This window comes from Periplaneta americana, chromosome 7 (genome assembly GCF_040183065.1).
Source record: "Periplaneta americana isolate PAMFEO1 chromosome 7, P.americana_PAMFEO1_priV1, whole genome shotgun sequence".
NCBI classification, from domain to species: Eukaryota; Metazoa; Arthropoda; class Insecta; order Blattodea; family Blattidae; genus Periplaneta; species Periplaneta americana.
Window position 1 is genome coordinate 23,746,985 of NC_091123.1, and position 21,402 is coordinate 23,768,386.

A 21,402-nucleotide genomic window follows, 5' to 3' on the forward strand; every position below is an offset into this window, starting at 1 on the left:
TTACTCCACCCATTGTGGACGTTCCTATTACATATTCTGCAAATAGTCATTACACATTGTTTCATGCAAGACAGATCAAGATTTCAAAGAAAAACTGGACCTCTTATTTACTTGTGAACTATTTCAGGGAGATAAAAGGTAATTGTGTAGCAGTTAAATGAAAACGAGGGCACCTGCTCACTTACACTTTATTCTGTGGCCAGGCTTCAAATATGAACTTCATCTTACTCTAACACACCTTTGGAATTATCGACTTCTTTATTCATGATGAAAAACTATTGACCCAATAATTATAATTACATAATTCAGGAAAAGGATGATTAATACAAATAACCACAAAAAGATGTTGCTGCACCTCCAAAATCCACTCTGTGCATTTAAACAAATTTTTTAGGTAAAAAAAAAAAAAAAAAAAAAAAAAAAAAAAACATACAAGTCCCTTGATTTTCAGAGCTACTTTCGATATAAGTTCATCATTTTTCATGCAATGATTGAAATTATATTGAAAGAAGCTTTGAAAATCCAGAGAATTAAAAGTGATAATGCTTTTTTCATTCTCCCGAAAAATTTGTTAAAATGCACATAGCAGATTTTGGAGGCGCAGCGGTGAAAAACCATTTTATGTTGGTAAGCGTTTTATTTTCATTATTTAATATAGACAATGCAGACTGCATTCTTGCAAATTGCAAATTTTTAAGCTGAATGTACAATATACAACATATTGGTTTTCAGAGAAAAATAAATACAAACTATGCGACCATACATAATTCAATAACTACCCACCATCTATGACAAACTTTCAATTTTCGGAGCTGTTTTAAACCTAGTCCAATCCAAAATCATACAATCTTTCAATACATTACAACACTGCACAAAGATTTCTATTTCTTTTCTTGCGAGTCTTTTTTTGTGTCCACTGGAACTTCCTCTGCAGCAGCTGGACCATCACGGAAATTTGGGAACTGCTCCCATGGAGCTGACAGTTCGAACCGTCTGAATTCCTGAGCTAATTCAACAGGCTCCACAACCACACGCTTCCTCTCATCATCATAACGAACCTGTTTCAACATTAAATACACAGGTGAGTCTGTAAGCAAGTTACAAATCTAAGTAGTGAACTATATTTTTGAATGAGGTACCTGAAACCATCACAGCCAGATGGCAGTATTATCCAGGTGTCACAGTGATACATGTGCTCACAAACGAAACAAGCAGCAACAGTTGCAAGATGGCATCACATCTACATTAGTGTTAAAAGCCGCAAAAGGGTATCTGTCGGATACAGGGGGGAGAGCCATTAATCCTTCCCATTGAAGGCTTTAAGGAACCAACCTGGACAAATACCCAATGTCCCATCCCTACCTTCCCGTGGTGCAGCTGTTAGTAAGCATAATTTTACAAGCTGAACTAAAGGGAGGGGCTACTCATCAATTAGCACTGGTCAGCTTGATGAGTTAATGACTGAATTTGGTATAATTTTCCTCTATTCAATACCTAATTCCCTCTTTACCCTTTCCTATCCAGTCCTCTGACTGAACTCTTACTTTCTTTGACCCCGACGGCATTAGAGCATTCGAGGCCTAGGGGTTCATTTCCCTTTCCTTCCTCCTCTTTCTACGTTTCTGTTCCTAGTGCTGACCTGCTATGGCACTAAAATCATCCTCCATTGGCTTAAGGAGGGAAAGCTGGTGATCAACAAGATCTCCCAGCTAGGTCCAATGGACCAGTTGGCCAACAGCAGGTGTGGTCCTCCAGACATTCTGGGGGTTGTGTGTGAGTGAAGTAGCCACCAAAACGTTAAAATATGGTGTTCACTTAAATCGGCTACAACTTGCTAAATCTACGTATTACTCTGTGAAAAGATTTATTATATCTACATACTTAGACTTCAACAAACAAAATTTGATAACACAATCTCAAGGGAAAAAATGGGACTCTCTGCATCATAATCCACAGTTAATTCCCGATTTACCACGAAAATCGTCTGTAGCTGCATTTAGATTGGCAACAGGCCATGATTGTTTTGGCTAAACACCTGCATAGAATTGGAATATATCAGTCCCCTAACTGTCCATTGTGCAACTCAAACCAAGAAATGGATTCGGAACACCTCAAAATCTGTGTTTCAGTGGCTTGCCATGATATCTTTGAAAAATATTGGAGTGCAAGAGGTCAAATGACTTTACTGTCAAACACCTGGCATTAGAAAACAACAACATTGAATAATTTCAAGGGGAAAATTGTTCCGGGGCTGGGTATCGATCCCAGGACCTCTGGTTGAACGTACCAGCGCTCTACCACTGAGCTACCCAGGAACTCCACCCGACACCGTCTCAACTTTTCCCTTTATATCCACACAACTCGCGTGGGCTGACGAAATGCCAGAGACCCACAACGAGTGCACACAATCTCTGTGTGACTTGGAATTGTGGTTTTCTGTTAACGTACACAGTAACGTATATATTATGCAAATCTAGTCTTTCAGGTGAAGCTCCCTGTAAAGCAGATTTGAATAATTTCAAGGGAAAAATTGTTCCGGGGCCGGGTATCGATCCCAGGACCTCTGGTTGAACGTACCAGCGCTCTACCACTGAGCTACCCGGGAACTCCACCCGACACCGTCTCAACTTTTCCCTTTATATCCACACAACTCGCGTGGGCTGACGAAACGCCAGAGACCCACAACGAGTGCACACAATCTCTGTGTGACTTGGAATTGTGGTTTTCTGTTAACATACACAGTAACGTATATATTATGCAAATCTTAGACTTCAACAAACAAAATTTGATAACACAATCCCAAGGGAAAAAATGGAACTCTCTGCATCAAAATCCACAGTTAATTCCCGATTTACCACGAAAATCATCTGTAGCTGCATTTAGATTGGCAACAGGCCATGATTGTTTGGCCAAACACCTGCATAGAATTGGAATATATCAGTCCCCTAACTGTCCATTGTGCAACTTAAACCAAGAAATGGATTCGGAACACCTCAAAATCTGTGCTTCAGTGGCTGGTCATGATAATATCTTTGAAAAATATTGGAGTGCAAGAGGTCAAATGACTTTATTGTCAAACGCCTGGCATTAGAAAACAACAACAACAACATATTATGCAAATCTAGTCTTTCAGGTGAAGCTCCCTGTAAAGCAGATTTGAATAATTTCAAGGGAAAAATTGTTCCGGGGCTGGGTATCAATCCCGGGACCTCTGGTTGAACGTATCAGCTACAGGGAGCTTCACCTGAAAGACTAGATTTGCATAATATATACGTTACTGTGTACGTTAACAGAAAACCACAATTCCAAGTCACACAGAGATTGTGTGCACTCGTTGTGGGTCTCTGGCGTTTCGTCAGCCCACGCGAGTTGTGTGGATATAAAGGGAAAAGTTGAGACGGTGTCGAGTGGAGTTCCCGGGTAGCTCAGTGGTAGAGCGCTGGTACGTTCAACCAGAGGTCCCGGGATCGATACCCGGCCCCGGAACAATTTTTCCCTTGAAATTAATCAAATCTGCTTTACAGGGAGCTTCACCTGAAAGACTAGATTTGAACAACATTAGTGTTAAGCAGCACCCCATTGTATAATTTTTCTGGGCAATATTTCTGACAGCAAAGGATATTCCTAAAGAAATGCTGCCCGTGTATGGTGAGCACTGCCTGTCACATCAAGCTGTCTACAATTGGGTGCAGAAGAAGGGTGGACAAGTATAGAAAATCGAAATGATCAGTCAGTAGAGGCAAATATGTAACAGTTTGGAGACTTGAACTGAGCAGACAGGATGATTTGCTACCTCGGAATAGTCACAGTTGATATATTTTGAGTGCTCATTACGAGCACGAGACAAAGCACAGAAGTGCTGCCATCTAGCAACTACTGTAGTAGTCTGTATAGCTCAATTGATGAATTGTATATGCTGTAAATGGTATAGTAGTCTGTACAGCTCAACTGATGAATTGTTTATGATTATGTACAAATTTGTATAGCTTAATGAAAGTATGCTTGTAAATTGAATTAATCTGCTTACTTTGTATTGTATATGTTACTATAGTTTTGGTTGATGAATTGTATATGCTTTAAATTGAATAGTAATCTGTATAGCTCTATTGATGAATTGTTTGTGTTTGTAATTTGAAGTAATTTGCATGATATGTATTATCAATTTCTGTATATTACAACTGATTGAATTCTTTATGTCTTAAATTGAATTAACTTACTTTTTTGTATTATACGAGTATGTTACAGATCAACTGATGAATAATCATTTGCGTTTGTAAATTTAATTAATCTGACTGGCTATGTCTATATTTTTAGTAGAGCCATCGATGCAGCTCAGTCAGCAGATTCGCTGGCCTGCTGATCCAGAGATGCGCTCGGGCTTGAGTTGGATCCCCCATTTTGTCTCGTTGAATGGTTTCTTCCGAGGTTTTCCCCAGCCGTGGGACTGAAGCTGGATGGTCTATGGCGAGTCCTCAGCCTCACTTCATTTCACCCCTTTGGTCTGATTACCTGGTTGGGTTTTTCCCCAACCATAAGGCAAATGCCAGGTAATCTTTTGGCGAATCCTCGGGCCTCACATCATCTCACTACAGCTCGCCAATATATTGTTAAAAAATTGTAGAAAATTACAAAATTGTAAAACTATAAAAATTGTAATTGTACAACAAAATCTTAGGAAACAAGAGTACGAAAAATGGTGTGCGCTTCCACATAAAGGAAAAGGTGTTATTTCAAGAATATACTCCCGGAAATAAATGGATTTTTTTCTAAGGAGGGTCTGTCTTCCTCTGAATGGAGGGACACAATTAAGATGAACGCTAACGTAGCACCAATGAGAAGTCTTCATGGGAGATCCTTGGACGGTTTCCGTTGCAGATACTGCAACGAGATTGAAACCTTAGGATACGTCCTAGGATCCTGTCAGCATGGAGAACTCCTGAGAAATTCACGCCATCATAACATCCGAAAACTAATAGCACAAGCCCTTAGAAAAAGATCCTTCGAGGTCCATGAAGAGGTGCACTGCGTTGCGTCTGAAGGCGGCGGAATTAGAAGAGCGGACATCATGGCTCTAGACAAGACTAATAGTAAAGGCTTTATACTGGATCCGACTGTTAGATTTGAGATGAGCCAGACCCAACCATCTGAGGTCAACAAAGAGAAACAACAAATTTATGAGCCTATTATTCCGTATTTTCGAGAAAAATATCAGTTGGAAGGCACCTGGGAAGTACATGGTTTAATGATCCGAGCGAGGGGCACCATCCCACGATCAACTGTAAACACTATCAAAACATTTGGAATCCATGACATCATTCCAAAAATAATTACTTCTAGCATTAAAGGGTCTGTGGCGATTCTGAAAAATCATTTATACAGAATATCATAATCCTCCCCCCCCCTCTTTCTATCCGTTAGTGTTACAATATATGTACAAATTTATTATTTCTTAAATTTAAGCTCCTAGTTCACATTTCAATTTGACTCATCCATTTTACTGTAATCGTTATTATTCTATGTTTTTGGCAACCCAGGATGCCTGGGCAGACTATTTCTTGGAAATAAATTATATATGTAAAATTTTTGTCTTGTTCCACAACTTAAAGCTTCATTGCTCATGTAAGATCTATGAAATATAATAAATGAAAATGAAACTGCGTCTTTGTTTCGACTGTGTGAACATAGATAATACTACCGTCTAATGGTGATAGCTTCACACACGTCATTAAAAAATGAAGGGTTGGGGGAAGAACGATGAGGGTCCATAAAATGAAAACTAAATCCTTTTATAAGTGAAACGGTAACAAAGAAAAACAAATATATTACCTCAACATAACCAGAAAGTGGGAAATCCTTTCTGAATGGATGACCTTCAAAGCCATAATCTGTAAGAATTCTTCGTAAATCGGGATGATTAGCAAAGAAGACACCGTACATGTCCCAGATCTCTCGCTCGTACCAGTTGGCAGCTTTGAATACTTCATACGCAGAGTCAAGTGGTGTCAGCTCATCTGTGTACGTTTTCACACGGATTCGAGAGTTGAAACGCAAGGAGAGCAGGTTGTAGATCACCTGTATAAACATACAATAAGCATTTTCAATAATATAGGTCATAGCATTTCAACATGAGGATTTAGATAATGGTACACCACTACATTAAACAGTGTTATTTCCTTGGCATCTTGCAGTCTGCAGTTCCAGCATGGCCAGTAGATCAAGCAACACTTCCAAGAACACTAAGTCCAGTTAATAAAATAACAGAATGGGTTTTCAGGTAGTTTACGTTAATAGTAGTTATGATTAAAGGATAAACAACAACATAAACGCTCGACTTGTGTTAATTATTGGGTTAATATTTATTTTCATTTTGACATCTAAAAATCCATTCTCTATAAAATATTAAGTAATACCAATATTTTAAACACCCATGTATTTTCGGTAACTGAGTATATACTGTTTGTCCCCCTTCTTAATAATTGTACCTATTTTTAAGAAGGGGGACAAAACCAACTGTGGTAACTTTCGAGGAATATCACTTTTGTTGACGTTGTACAAAATTTTGTCCAATATTCTTTTGAGAAGATTAGTTCCGTACGTAGATGAAATTATTGGGGATCATCAGTGCGGTTTTAGGCATAATAGATCGACTATTGATCAGATTTTTTGTATTCGACAGATAATGGAGAAAAAATGGGAGTATAAGGGTACAGTGCATCAGTTATTCATAGAATTCAAAAAGGCATATGACTCGGTTAAGAGGGAAGTATTATATGATATTCTTATTGAATTTGGTATTCCCAAGAAACTAGTTCGATTAATTAAAATGTGTCTCAGTGAAACATACAGCAGAGTCCGTATAGGTCAGTTTCTATCTGATGCTTTTCCAATTCACTGCGGGCTAAAGCAGGGAGATGCACTATCACCTTTACTTTTTAACTTCGCTTTAGAATATGCCATTAGGAAAGTTCAGGATAACAGGCAGGGTTTGGAATTGAACAGGTTACATCAGCTTCTTGTCTATGCAGATGACGTGAATATGTTAGGAGAAAATCCACAAACGATTAGGGAAAACACGGAAATTTTACTTGAAGCAAGTAAAGCGATCGGTTTGGAAGTAAATCCCGAAAAGACAAAGTATATGATTATGTCTCGTGACGGGAATATTGTACGAAATGGAAATATAAAAATTGGAGATTTATCCTTCGAAGGGGTGGAAAAATTCAAATATCTTGGAGCAACAGTAACAAATATGAATGACACCCGGGAGGAAATTAAACGCAGAATAAATATGGGAAATGCATGTTATTATTCGGTTGAGAAGCTTTTATCATCTAGTCTGCTGTCAAAAAATCTGAAAGTTAGAATTTATAAAACAGTTATATTACCGGTTGTTCTGTATGGTTGTGAAACTTGGACTCTCACTCTGAGAGAGGAACACAGGTTAAGGGTGTTTGAGAATAAGGTGCTTAGGAAAATATTTGGGGCTAAGCGGGATGAAGCTACAGGAGAATGGAGAAAGTTACACAACACAGAACTGCACACATTGTATTCTTCACCTGACATAATTAGGAACATTAAATCCAGACATTTGAGATGGGCAGGGCATGTAGCACGTATGGGCGAATCCAGAAATACATATAGAATGTTAGTTGGGAGGCCGGAGGGAAAAAGACCTTTGGGGAGGCCGAGACGTAGATGGGAGGATAATATTAAAATGGATTTGAGGGAGGTGGGATATGATGATAGAGACTGGATTAATCTTGCACAGGATAGGGACCAATGGCGGGCTTATGTGAGGGTGGCAATGAACCTTCGGGTTCCTTAAAAGCCATTTGTAAGTAAGTATGAGTATATACTGTATAACAATAACCGAAAATAATTTACATCAGAACTAAAGTGTAGCTTACTGCAATTCAATAAAAATATTAATCTCTATGTTCACTTCTTTTTAATATCGACTATTGATCAGGAATAAAGATCGATTCTTCGCTCTGTTGCCATATATAAGAACTATGAACAGCTGTTTCTTCTCAAGTTGCATCTCGACTTCGTTTTAGAAATTGTGCAAGAATTCAGACCTTGATTGCAATTTAAAAGTTGTGGCTCCGATTCACAATCTCGTCTGTGTTTTAGAAATCCATCCTAAAACATAAACAGAATGGCTTTCTGTTGGGAATAAAAAAACTATGGGTAGTAGAAAATATAGGGATATTAATGTGAAAATAAATTAAAAATAACAGTTTTCAAAATTAATGGTACTCACCTCAAACCTATACTGACGAGCAGGAACATCCATTCCAGCAATGTCCACCAGGTTGGCAAACTGTGCATTATGATGGTCCTTCAGAAACTGCAGTACTGGGATCACACCTTCGGGGGCTATTAATATTTCCAGCTCGTCTCCAGAAGTCAGCTGAACTTTCTGCACATATTTTGGCAAGCATTCTGCTACATATTTGCCGAAGTCAGTCAATTGTGATCGCTGAATTGCATCAAATTTTCGTACAGTGGCTGTAAAAAATTACTGCAATTAAAGCAAAAACTTTTGAGATTCATTAGAGTGATAAAATCATCTAAATACAGAACTGTTGTGTTGGCACATATTTAGGGCTCTGATACCATATACAGTGAAACCTGTTCAAATCGGAACCTGAATAATCCGGAATCCTAGCTATTTCGGAACAATTTACTGGTCCCAGCGAAATTCGTATGTATTATGTGTAATTTTTGCTGAATAAAACGGGAACTGCCTGCTACTGTTCAAAACGGAAATAATATTTTGGACACGTTATATTTTGTAACTATATTTTGAACCAGCGTCTAATTTCAAGGAATATACGAAATATGTAGGTCACTAAGATAAAAACAAGTTTTCTTTGCAAAAATTTAGAGGGTAGGAGGGTGTGTTGCCCTGTCGGTCATAAATTTTATTACCCTGTTGAATAGGCAGACGAGTCCCTTCAAAGATTTTCAATGCTTCACACCCATATACTGTCGTAGCTAGACAGAGCGCAAGTATAGTGATTTCCTGGTAAAAAAGTTGCGTAAAATGTGGCATTAACATTAAGTGATGAAGTAAAAGTTATCGAGTTAAAGGAAAATTAGAAACGAAGCGTATGTGAAATAATATTGAAGTTCAGTTGTGGAAAACTCAGGTGTGATACTTTAAAGATAAAGATCATAACGAGTGAATGGTTTGTGGTCAATATTGGTGACATAAAAGGATCCAGAAAGCAACTGTTTAATATGTGGAAATAAATAAACTGCTGTGGGAGTGGGTTCTTCATGACCTTTCAAAAAACATGCTGATTTCTGGATCTATTCAGCAAAGCAAACCATTGTAATGGGAAAGAAATTACATAAACCAGAATTCAAGACTTCTAATGGATGGCTCCTAGTCCAATTAATAATGTGCAGTGATATACAGTACAGTATAATATAGTATGGTATTAGATATTAAATTGAATGAGATTAGTAAACTTTAGCAGTGTTTAATGACTGATGAGTGAGCTGCGATAACATTTATACAGAAAATGAGATTTTAATCAAGATGATCCACCAACGGAATAAGTGACAGAAAGCTGATTTAATGTGATTAGTATTAAACAGAATATTTTGTACTTCTTGCAGTTTGCAGCATGTCATTTTGTTTTTCATGCATACGAATGATAAAATATTCAATTTTAATGTAACACCTTAATAATACGGAAACCTGTCCACAATGGAAAAATAATTAAGACTATATCACTTCCATCTTGAACAGGTTTCACTATATTAAGAAAGGGACATTGTTTCACGTCAAAGGCTACAGAGAAATCATTGCCATGTAAATGACATATATTTTCTCATTATGCATTTTATAAAGTAACTAACAAAACTGTTGTTTTATGTAATATTGTGTCAAGTGAATTTGTGCACAACCATTGTGGGAGAAACTGATGAACAGGTACTTTTGGTGATTTTGGAATGAAAATCATTGAACTTGTCGCTCTGGCTATCCGTCAATACTGACAGCACTAAAAAAAGAATCACCAGCCTTTCCCAGTGGGGGGGGGAAACACGCACTCACACAACCCCCCCCCCCTCGCGATTCATAAGTCACTGTACAAACTTCGTGGGTGTAATGTAGAGGTAAAAATAAGAGTAAAATGTTATATATAACTTCTCTGAAATTGCTTTATTCGAGAGTTATACAACAGAGTAGGGATCACAAGTGTAACATAAAGCAAAACAAAATTAAGTCCTCCCAGAATTCAACTAAACAAAGGGATCACAAATCCAACACAAACAACGTACAATACATTTACTCCAAAAACATGTTCAAAGTGACATCAATGAAGGTGAAGACTGTGACGTGCTCATTGTCGTACTGCTCTTGGAATGTTGCAGACCCCATTCACCTCATTCCACAGTTTCACAGCCATTTTCAATTCGCTGCTGTAGTTATGCTACCTTCAGAATTTCAGTATCATAAACGAGCCCCTTGAGTCGGAACCAAAGTTAGAAGTCCAGGGGATCTGGTGATCTGGCTGGCCAAGCAACTGGTCCTGCATGACCTATCCACTTATCGGGATATGCCCTTGCCTCAAGACTGAAATGTGCAGGGGTACCATCGTGCATAAACCATAAAGTGGTTTGAGTTGTGAATGGGACATCCTCATGAAGCAGACCATCCAACTCATGTTGAAAAACTGTCGGTACATTCAGCCAGTCAGGCACAGTAGCAGAACATGCAGTCCGATTAACTGACTGTCCACCATACCACACCAAATGTTCACTGCAAATCAATGTTGTTGTTGTTGTTTTCTAATGCCAGGCGTTTGACAATAAAGTCATTTGACCTCTTGCACTCCAATATTTTTCAAAGATATTATCATGGCCAGCCATTGAAGCACAGATTTTGAGGTGTTCCGAATCCATTTCTTGGTTTGAGTTGCACAACGGGCAGTTAGAGGACTGATATATTCCAATTCTATGCAGGTGTTTGGCCAAACAATCATGGCCAGTTGCCAATCTAAATGCAGCTACAGACGATTTTCGTGGTAAATCGGGAATTAACTGTGGATTTTGATACAGAGAGTTCCATTTTTTCCCTTGGGATTGAGTTATCAAATTTTGTTTGTTGAAGTCTAAGTATGTAGATTTAATAAATCTCTTCACAGAGTAATACGTAGATTTAGTAACAGGTCTGTAAGTAGCAGTGCTGCCCTTCTTTGCTGAAGCATCCACATTCTCGTTTCCCAGGATTCCACAATGGGATGGTATCAATTGGAATACAATTCTTTTATTGAGTGATATTAATTGAGAGAGCATTTTAGTTATTTCTGCTGTTTGAGATGAATGTGTGTGTTTAGAGATGATTGATAGAATAGCTGCTTTGGAGTCTGACAATATAACTGCATTCCTAAATTTATTGATGTGGCATAGAAGATTCCTGAGACATTCACTTATTGCAATGATTTCACCATCAAAACTTGTTGTTCCATATCCAAGAGATCTATAAAGTGAGAAGAGACAGCACGTAACACCTGCACTGGCACCTTGTTCTCTGGATATCAAGGATCCGTCAGTGTATAAATGAAGCCAGTTTTGTGGAGGGTACCTAATATTAATTGTCTCTAAAGACAATTGTTTCAGTATTTAAATGTTGATATCCTCTTAGCGTACTTGCGTGAGGATTGTCAGAAGTCCACATGTGCATGTTATGAGTGTTTATGATACCCCACTGGTACTCAGGGCCTCATCAGTAAACAGTATCCAACGATTGAGCATTGGATCAGCAGCATGGCACTGGAGTAACCACTGACAGAAATGCTGACGTCTAGGACAGTCTGCAGGTCTCAGCTCATGTACTTTCTGTAGGTGAAATGAGTGTAATTCCTGTCTCCGAAGCAGCCGCCATACAGATGATTTGTGAATCCATACAGTGGTACTAATGCTTCAGGTGCTTATGGTCTGATTTTCACTTACCATTTCCAGAATGTTCTCCTCAACACTCATTCCATGCAGTTGAGGCCGACCTGGGCATGACACATCACAAAGGCCATACTCCCTCATATGCTTGTCCAGAGCTCCAAAAGTCTGATGGTTTGGTACTCTTCTGTTTGGAAAAATTCCCTGTACCGTCATCTTGCTTCTCGTGAATTGCCTTCTGCTGCGCCATAAAGGAGGTGCATAACTGCAAATTCATTGAGTACGCGATTGTACCACACACAACTGAAACCTACTGAACAATAGAATGAATGTAGCGCACTGCAGTGTAGTAGACGTGGTGCCTCTACAGTACAACAGCATCTTACGATGCATCATAACTCTGAAATAAAGTAAGTTCAGAAAAAGTGCTATACAACATTTTACTCTTTTTTTTTACCTCTACGTTATACCCACTAAGTTTAGTTTGTACAGTGACTTATGAATCACCCTGTGTGTGTGTGTATGTATGTATGTGTATATATATATATATATATATATGATCTCAGTCCTTGACCTCCTGTCAGGTAAGTTATTCCTCATCTAGTCCACTATAATCTCGTCACAGTCCTCGAACTTCACTGTTCATCCATCATTAAATATTTTCCTCTACTTACTTTATTCTACTAACTCCCTACGTACTTTATATTAAATTGGAATACTTGTTTTACCTTTAAATACGCTGAGATCCGATCCTAGGACCTTTCGCTTAGTGAACCACTATCATAGCCTTACGCTATGAATTCGTTGATGAACAAACTCTTACAAATTATATGTACGCACAATTAACATCAAATACTTTCGAAATTATTAAACATATGACATTATTATGATTCACTACACAACTTCCTTCACTATTCTATTAATCTTATTATGGTAAGTTAAACTGTCACATTTTTATTACAACATTATTTCGTACTTGCAATGTAATGTGTGAACATACGTGACATCATATCGTCGCCTGAATGCAAGAACTAGGTAACTCGAAATTTGCGTTTTTTAGTTACCTCTTTTATAGCATAGCAAAAATCGCACAAAATGTAATCCAGGATCTAGGTAACTGATCGAACGATACCAGCGACATCTATTTTTCAATATAACAAATAGGTAAAAGAAAACGAGACATATTCCTTAGTGCAATAAATAAGTAAATAGGCAATGTCACAAAATATGAAAAATCAAGTTACCTAGTTCTTGCATTCAGGCAACGATATAGGCCTTATTGGTTAGGGAAAACAACGACTCTTCTTTGGATTCCAATAATAATTCATGTCCTCTAAAAACATTTACAGATATTAGAAACATTTACAGACTGAATCGAAATACTGGTACACATAGACATATCTGTTCACAAACCAAGAAACTTTACGGAGCAGAGTAGGTCTACTTCAGAGATACAGAACTGGCGAAAGAGGGGTGGAAAGCATGGGGAAAGCGTTGGTTCCCCGTCCACTGTCGTTGAATAATGTATCTGTGGCCCATACGCAATCACATAAGACAGACACTGAATATAAATCCTCTCCTCTACCAAGTCAATGACGCAGGGGTGGAAGGAAGGGGTGAGGGACGTATTCCGATGAGTGACGTAACTCCACAATTGTCACCCAGTTCTGCAAGCCTGGTCTAGTTGGTCAATAGACAGGCCTATGTCAGACATGGTCTCTTTACATGTAGTAAATATAAGATACAATTTTAGTTCTTTTCTGAATGAAACAATTTTAAGACTTACTTTGCCTTTGACCAGGTTTAAACTTTGAACTTCGAATAAAATGGCAAGTGTACAACGACTCTTACTATGACTATTGCGAATAAGGCAACAGTGGACAGCTTCTTATTATGTCAGTATCACTTCATTGCCTCTCTAATATGACCATCATTACTGATCTTTCATATTAAAGGTAGTTAGAATTATACAATGACAGTCACTTTGTATAACCGTTGCTATGCTCTTCATTAAAGAATTAATGTGCATGGTTCCTTACAAAATACAACGAAAACGTTAATAAGAAGTACCTACGTCTAGTTTCTGCAGCAGTTGTTGCTTCTCCATGAGTTAACCTTGAAAACTGCGTTGACGCACATCCTCCAAATCCTGAAAAACAACATACCAGTAACCGGATTAAACACATTATTTAAAGATACGACCTTACTTACAAATGGCTTTTAAGGAACCCAGAGGTTCATTGCCACCCTCACATAAGCCTACCATCGGTCCCTATCCTGAGGAAGATTAATCAAGTCTCTACCATCATATCCCACCTCCCTCAAATCCATTTTAATATTATCCTCCGATCTACGTCTCAGCCTCCCCAAAGGTCTTTTTCCCTCCATCCTCCCAACTAACACTCTATATGCATTTCTGGATTCGCCCATTTGTGCTACATGCCCTACCCATCTGAAACGTCTGGATTTAATGTTCCTAATTATGTCAGGTGAAGAATACAAAGTGTGCAGTTCTAAATTGTGTAACTTTCTCTATTCTCCTGTAACTTCATCCCTCTTAGCCCCAAATATTTTCATAAGCACCTTCTTATTCTGAAAGACCCTTAACCTATATACCTCGCTCAAAATGAAAGTCCAAGTTTCACAACCATATGGAACAAACAGTAATATAACTGTTTTATAAATTCTAAATTTCAGATTTTTTGACAACAGACTAGATGACAAAAGATTCTCAACCGAATAATAACAGGCATTTCCCATATTTATTTTGCGTTTAATTTTCTCCCGAGTGTCATTTATATTTGTTACTGTTGCTCCAAGATATTTGAATTTTTCCACCTCTTCAAAGGATAAATTTCCAATTTTTATATTTCCAGTTCGTACAAAATTCTGGTCACGAGACATAATTATATACTTTATCTTTTCGGAACTTACTTCCAAATCTATCTCTTTACTTGCTTCCAGTAAAATTCCCGTGTTTTCCCTAATCGTTCGTGGATTTTGTCCTAACATATTCACATCATGTGCACAGACAAGCAGCTGATTTAATCCGTTGAATTCCAAACCTTTTCTGTTGTACTTGACTTTCCTAATGGTATATTCTAGAGCACAGTTAAAAAGTAAAGGTGATAGTGCATCTCCTTGCTTAGCTCGCAGTGAATTGGAAAAGCATCCAACAGAAACTGACCTATACGGATTCTGCTGTACATTTCAATTAACCGAACTAATTTCTTGGCAATACCGAATTCAATAAGAATGTCGTATAAAAATAGCTTTGTCGTTGAGAGAAAAATGCCAAGAATATTATGTAGGCCTACATCAGATCTCTGCATAAAATTTCATAACTACGTAATTTGTAATATTTCGGATTTCAAACTTGTAACACAGGCCTCGCCGCACAAAATGGAATACCGGTTCTTAACAGGAATCTAGTAATAATTCTATTTTTATTGCTGCTACCAGGAACTTGCAGTGTGCCTAGCAGAATAATTCCGAATTTGTAACATACTGATACTTTTGATTCTTTCAATCCGATTCATTCAGAAGTTACAGAATTATTATAATACAGTCTAACCACATAAAAAGTTCTTTGCTAAAGTTTCCCAATATAACTGTATTAATATTTTCAATTATAGTAACAAATTGCACATATGAACCTTTACACTTCGAAACAATTCCAATTCCTCTGGACAACTGCCTCAATATATTAGCCGCCATATTGGAACAGTACATACGATCCATTAAAACAGATTAGCCAACCTTTACAAACTAAATCCCTCCACACAACAGAAATTTACTAGCCCCATCTCCGGAATGCACTCAGGGGTGCACAAACCTAGTCATACTATTAATATTAGATGTAGAAATAAATAGGATTACTTTTAATTTAACAATTTCAAATTATATGAGTACGTACAAGGTAATACAGTCTAATACATACAGTCACGCAACTCATACGTATAAAATATGCCAACATTTGACAGCTGGCGCGACAGTAGCCCTCTAGCGACAGGCAAGTTAAAAGTGTGCACACGACATACGATAACACATCAGAAAACGGGTTTTGCGTAATTTATTTTATATTTTTATGCTATACAGTAAGTGTATATGGTTGTTATTAATTTTACTTTAGAATCCTAGAAGAATTTCACACGCAGGGTCACCAACTACCACGCTTTGGCATATCCATGGAGGCCGGCCAAGAGCGTCAGGAGCTTTGGAGGGCCGCCGCAGGTGCAATCTGAAAACCAAAAAAGACAACCGGAATGATAAGGAAAGGATGATGAGGGGGGAAGAAAGTGGCGAGATTGAGTGGAGTTCCATACGCCTGATAAAGTTACCCCATATTCATCCATAAGAGTGAGGAAAAAAAAAAAAAAGCGAAAATAACCTCACCCAGGCAACTCGTCCCATGTGGGGAATCGAACCCTGGCCCACTGGGTTCAGGAGCGAACATGCTACCACGAGACCACAGCAGTGGACTTGCTGTTGTTTTAATTTCATTTTTGTTCCGTTAATATAACATAAAGCAAGGCCTTGGAATAACTTCTACAATTCAAGAATTTAGTTGAATAAATAATTATCCTTTTAAACAACACTTTTTAAGTTAAAAAAGTGATCAGATTTATGAAATCCTTTGGATTGCGTAAAAGACCTTTATCGCAAGGGAATTTGGAACTGTGAGGAAGAATATATGTGAGCTCCAAGTCTATTGACCACTTGTCTCACTCCATAAGTTACGTAGGTATGTCGCCATTCTGTTGAAGAAACTTGAGAGAATTTGAAGGGCAGAGGCCGAAAATGGATGTAACCAGGCCCGGACATAGAGATCCAGGCCCCTAGACAATTAACGGAGTCAGGCCTCCTTTTTGGTAATTTAGCAAAAACAAACTTTATTTTTTATTCATTTAACGTGCTTTGACTTTAGAAAATAGATAGGCAGACTTAGAAATGGAAAAGACAAATACCAACTGTACTTTTTTACACACTATAATTTTTACATTTCGTTCGGAAAAATTGACATTATTTTCTGTATCCTCAATGTGTACCATCCCCCTATGTGTGTTTGTGTGTGAAAGTTTTAGTGTACCAAGAAATACTCTATTATTAAGCTATTATTTTTATTACTATTATTATTATTTTCCTTGGTCAGGGCCCCCCCTCCAAGGATGGGGCTGTGGGTTTCCTTGTTAGTGCGAGCTTTTCATTCTACATTTTAAAATTTTGGTCCATATATTCTTCGTAGAATCTTTTATAACATTAATATTGTTATTTTTGTGATATTTATTTTAACTTTTTAACTTGATAAATGCCTATTGCATTTTTTTATGTTCATGGACTGTTAATATAGAGACTTGTAGAATATAAAGGTAAAATTCAATTTTTACAGTGTTCATTTATGTGTATTAATAATATGTATATTTACATTTAAATATTATTAAAGTCATGAAACAGTTTTCTGAACACATTAAAATCTAGGTTGTAATTTATCCATCAAACACATCTTATTAAATCAAATCTTTTTTTATTACTAAATTCTATTTTTGGTAGTAGGTAATATGTCGTCATGATATTTGTTGGTCATACATTCTTCACTAGAATTATTCATCATATATTATAAAGGTCAAATGCAATTTTTACAGTGTTCATAATGTATTCAGAAAACTGTTTTATGATTTTAACGGTTAAACCTTCTTCAGTTACTGGTATTCTATTTTCTGAGCATCACACATAATACTTTCATGTGGAGTTATTCAAAATACACCTTAACAATAAGATTGTTTACATGGTTACTAAAGATCATATCATATCGAGAGCACTAATAAAATATGAACGATTTTATTAATACCGTAATTAATAACCTTGAACTAACTTTACATATTTTAATTATTTAATTTAAAGACAAGACATTTTCAAAATAACCACTGCAAACGACAATACAATGCCAATGGTTTAAACATTCGTTAAAATTGTCAATAACTCTCTGGAACATGTTGTCAGATATAGATTCAATGCAGTTTTCCGAGTTTCTCTTCATCTCACAGATGATTCTAAAACTGTTAAAATCATTTTAACATAAACTCCCAAGCTTGCTTTGTGTTCTCCAACAATACCATGAACAAATTACTAATAGCTTCTCATTAAGAAAATAAAAATCGTTCATATTTTATTGGCGCTCTCTGTATAATATGATGTGGCCTTGTTGTATTAAGAAAGCTGAAAATCACGAAGAAGAGAATACATCATCTTTATTAGAGTTTTCTGAAGAGACATCACAAAACGAGCAACTACCATCTCTTGCAGCTATAGCCTTGGAGACCATGACCATCCTTGAAACCAAGAAACAAGTCAAGATCCGCAATAAGACCATATTTCAGCAATGTCGGTCTATTGTAGCTAGGTTCTTCTGTCATACCCATACAACCACTCCAAGAAGCAGGCAGATTAGCACGAGATTCGTAAGGCTGACGTTACTTGCCAATACTATCCTCTTACCTTTATAACATTGCGTCACAGAAAGTAACCTATAATATTTTTAAGCCAGAGATAGACAATTTTAAATATATATGTAGATATTATAATATCTATGTGGCACAATTAAAGGAACTTAAAATAACAATGACACTACTAGTAGTGAAGCTAATTTACGACATATTGACAATATTTACTCTGACTAGGCAATGAAATCATGGATCCGAATTTGTATTACCGTACCAGTAGCTTATGTCATATTTGAAGAGTCCCCTGCAAGAATGATGGATGTCACTTTCTTGTCGAAAATGAACCAAGATTGTCAATGCATAGGTTAAGACATATGGAATGTATATAGAGAGTTATATGGCATTGACACTGATAGTCATTGTCCAGTAATGATCGGAAAATCACAGTTAAGCTTTGAGCGCTAAGCATTTCAAACTTCAATTGCTTCTCCTGAAAAATGTATTCCAAATGACATCCATCATTCTTGCAGTGGATTCTTCATTTCTTTTAGAGGAAACCAGAGTTTTTTAAGCAATTTTTATTACTGCACAAATCAGCACCAACTTTCCGGAATGAAATTATTATTATTATTGTTGTTGTTGTTGTTGAACTTGCGGATGATACGTCAGAGTCTGACATCAGACTCTGGAAGTAATAGCGTTCTTGGCAGGCTTTAGTTTAGCATTTCACAAAAAACCGTGCCAATAGTTCTTGCTATAGTCACCTGAAATTCCTCTGCATGGAGGATAACTTGAGATTCTTGAGACTTCTGGTCGATGTACTGTCTGTCAAGAAACACTTCAGTCAAATTCTACTGATATTGTTGACATGGCTAGATTAACTGAATCCGTGAAATCAAAAATATCATCTTTGTTTGAAGATCCCATCTTGGAAGTTTGGACATCGACATACACAGAAAGCATTACTGTATTCCATGTGGTTTGAGACAGCTGAAGGGCATTGATCTGACTTCTGGATCTGATTGCGGCTCTGGATCATCACAACCAAAAAGAAGTAGGCCTAAGAATCACAATCTCTACGTTACTGGTAACAGGGACTTAACCGTTATAATTGTGGAGGTGAAGGAGAGCTTCATAAATTTCTTAAGCGACCGTTTCAATCTAGATGAAAGGATAAGTGATATTGTGAAGCCATTTTGCGATGTCCAAGGGTGCAAATATAAAGGCTGTATTTAGTATCATTGACTGTGATCTCAATCTATCAGAAATAGACCTTGAGTATCGAGATCTTAAGGGTTTGTCAAATATAGACATTCTCCGTGGCAAAATACTTGCATAAAATGTGAAATATTTTGCCTCTTCAGCGAATTACAAAAACCTGGCAACTCTTTTTGGTCGCATCCTTGTGGCTAAGCCTCACAGTGCTGATGTGGAGTGGCTCGTGAGCTCAGATACCTCCATGAAGAGCATTAAACGTGTCAGAATTAGTACTGAAACCAACACCCTTTATTTCTTTGTTCACTATAACATGCCACCTCTTGTTGAATGAAATCCTTGGGAAGCAGTAAGCTTACTGTTGTCTGCTACGAGTTAATTTCTTACATCAGTTTTGGTAATTACTACAATAAATTGTGTTTATTGTAACTCTGTGAAACTTATGCAATGCAAATTCCCATGAATACAATGCTATTGCTTTCACTTGGTACCGGTATCTGTTGTTGTCTTTTAATTTTTATTACTGCACATATTGATTTATTACTCCACAAATTGTGTATGAGTGCACACTAGAAAAAACTCTGGAGGAAACTAGTGCCTTACAACTTAAATGAATAAGTGAAAACGATTTGGGAACGGGAAGATTATATTGGGTTAAATACCGGTACAAGGAAAGAAAGACTGGGCATTAGGAGGCTTAAGAATAGAAGAGGAAAGGGATATATGTCGCCTATGTGGTCAAGTTGAAGACGCAATACATATATTCTAAATTCCAAAACGACACAAGAAATCATATTAGGACACAAACGGCAAACCGACACTGTAAAACACCTTGACATTTCTTCCGTTAAAGCAAGTACAGTGCATATCCCTATCATTTCTTCAGTAAAAAATCTTGGCATTCACATGGATAATAATCTCAACTGGGACCTGCAAATCACAGAAACCTGCAGAAAAGTATATTCTATTATCCATGTGCTAAAAAGGATAAATGTTCACCTCCCCTCTTGCTTAAAAAAGTCCCTTGTGCAGACGCTTGTATTTCCCTATTTTGACTATGCTGACATTTTACTGACTGACCTTTCCAGCGACAACAAAACGAAACTTCAACGTGCTCATAATTTGTGTGTACGTTTTGTAAGCAATGTTCGTAAATATGATCACATTACCCCATCCCTGGAAGAATAGGTTGGCTTAAACTAGATAAGAAAAGAAATTTACATTCACTCCTCTTTCTCTTCGAAATCTTGAACTCTTCTATTCCTTCGTACCTGTCGTCTCGCTTCACTTATCTTTCTTCCCACCATAATCTGAACACACGCTCTCGTCATGAAACAATACTAACAATACCATCCCATCGCACCTCCTCAAACTCATCCTCTTTCACAATAGCCCTGCCAAGACTCTGGAATTCGCTACCTGCTAGCATCAGGGACTGTCGAAATAAAATTGAATTCAAACGCAAACTTACCAGGCACTTGGTCAGTAATTGATTTCTTGTAAATAGTTTCCTTAATCTATCACAAAATATTTCAATATCTAGTAATTTCATCACTATACAATTTTGTTAATCTAGGTTTAATTTGTAATTCAGTGAATATAAAATATTCTTTGTTTTTCTATGATAAATTATCTAGCTTTAATTAGTGAGGTAATCTTTTCGTACTTTGATTTTTATTGTAATTGTAAATTTAATACTAATTGTAATTTTATTCTTCGTATTACAGTTGGAATCTCCTGGTAGAGGGGCAGAGAAGGCCTGACGGCCTTATCTCTACCAGGTTAAATAAATAAATACTACTAATACTACTAATGACAAGAATTGCCTGAATAG

At 37.2% G+C, this 21,402-nt stretch overlaps 1 protein-coding gene across 1 annotated transcript; it reads right to left on the reverse strand.

Annotated features, from left to right (window-relative positions):
- Window positions 1–617: 617 nt before the first annotated feature.
- On the reverse strand, window positions 618–15,705 carry ND-30 (NADH:ubiquinone oxidoreductase core subunit S3). The gene is made up of 5 exons (XM_069830430.1): window positions 15,570–15,705; window positions 13,988–14,062; window positions 8,264–8,511; window positions 5,827–6,072; window positions 618–1,058 (listed from the first exon to the last, which is right to left on the reverse strand). Exons 1-5 carry the CDS (start codon window positions 15,652–15,654, stop codon window positions 882–884), a joined length of 831 nt encoding a protein of 276 aa, XP_069686531.1. The 5' UTR covers window positions 15,655–15,705; the 3' UTR covers window positions 618–881.
- Between the last annotated feature and the right edge of the window lie 5,697 nt (window positions 15,706–21,402).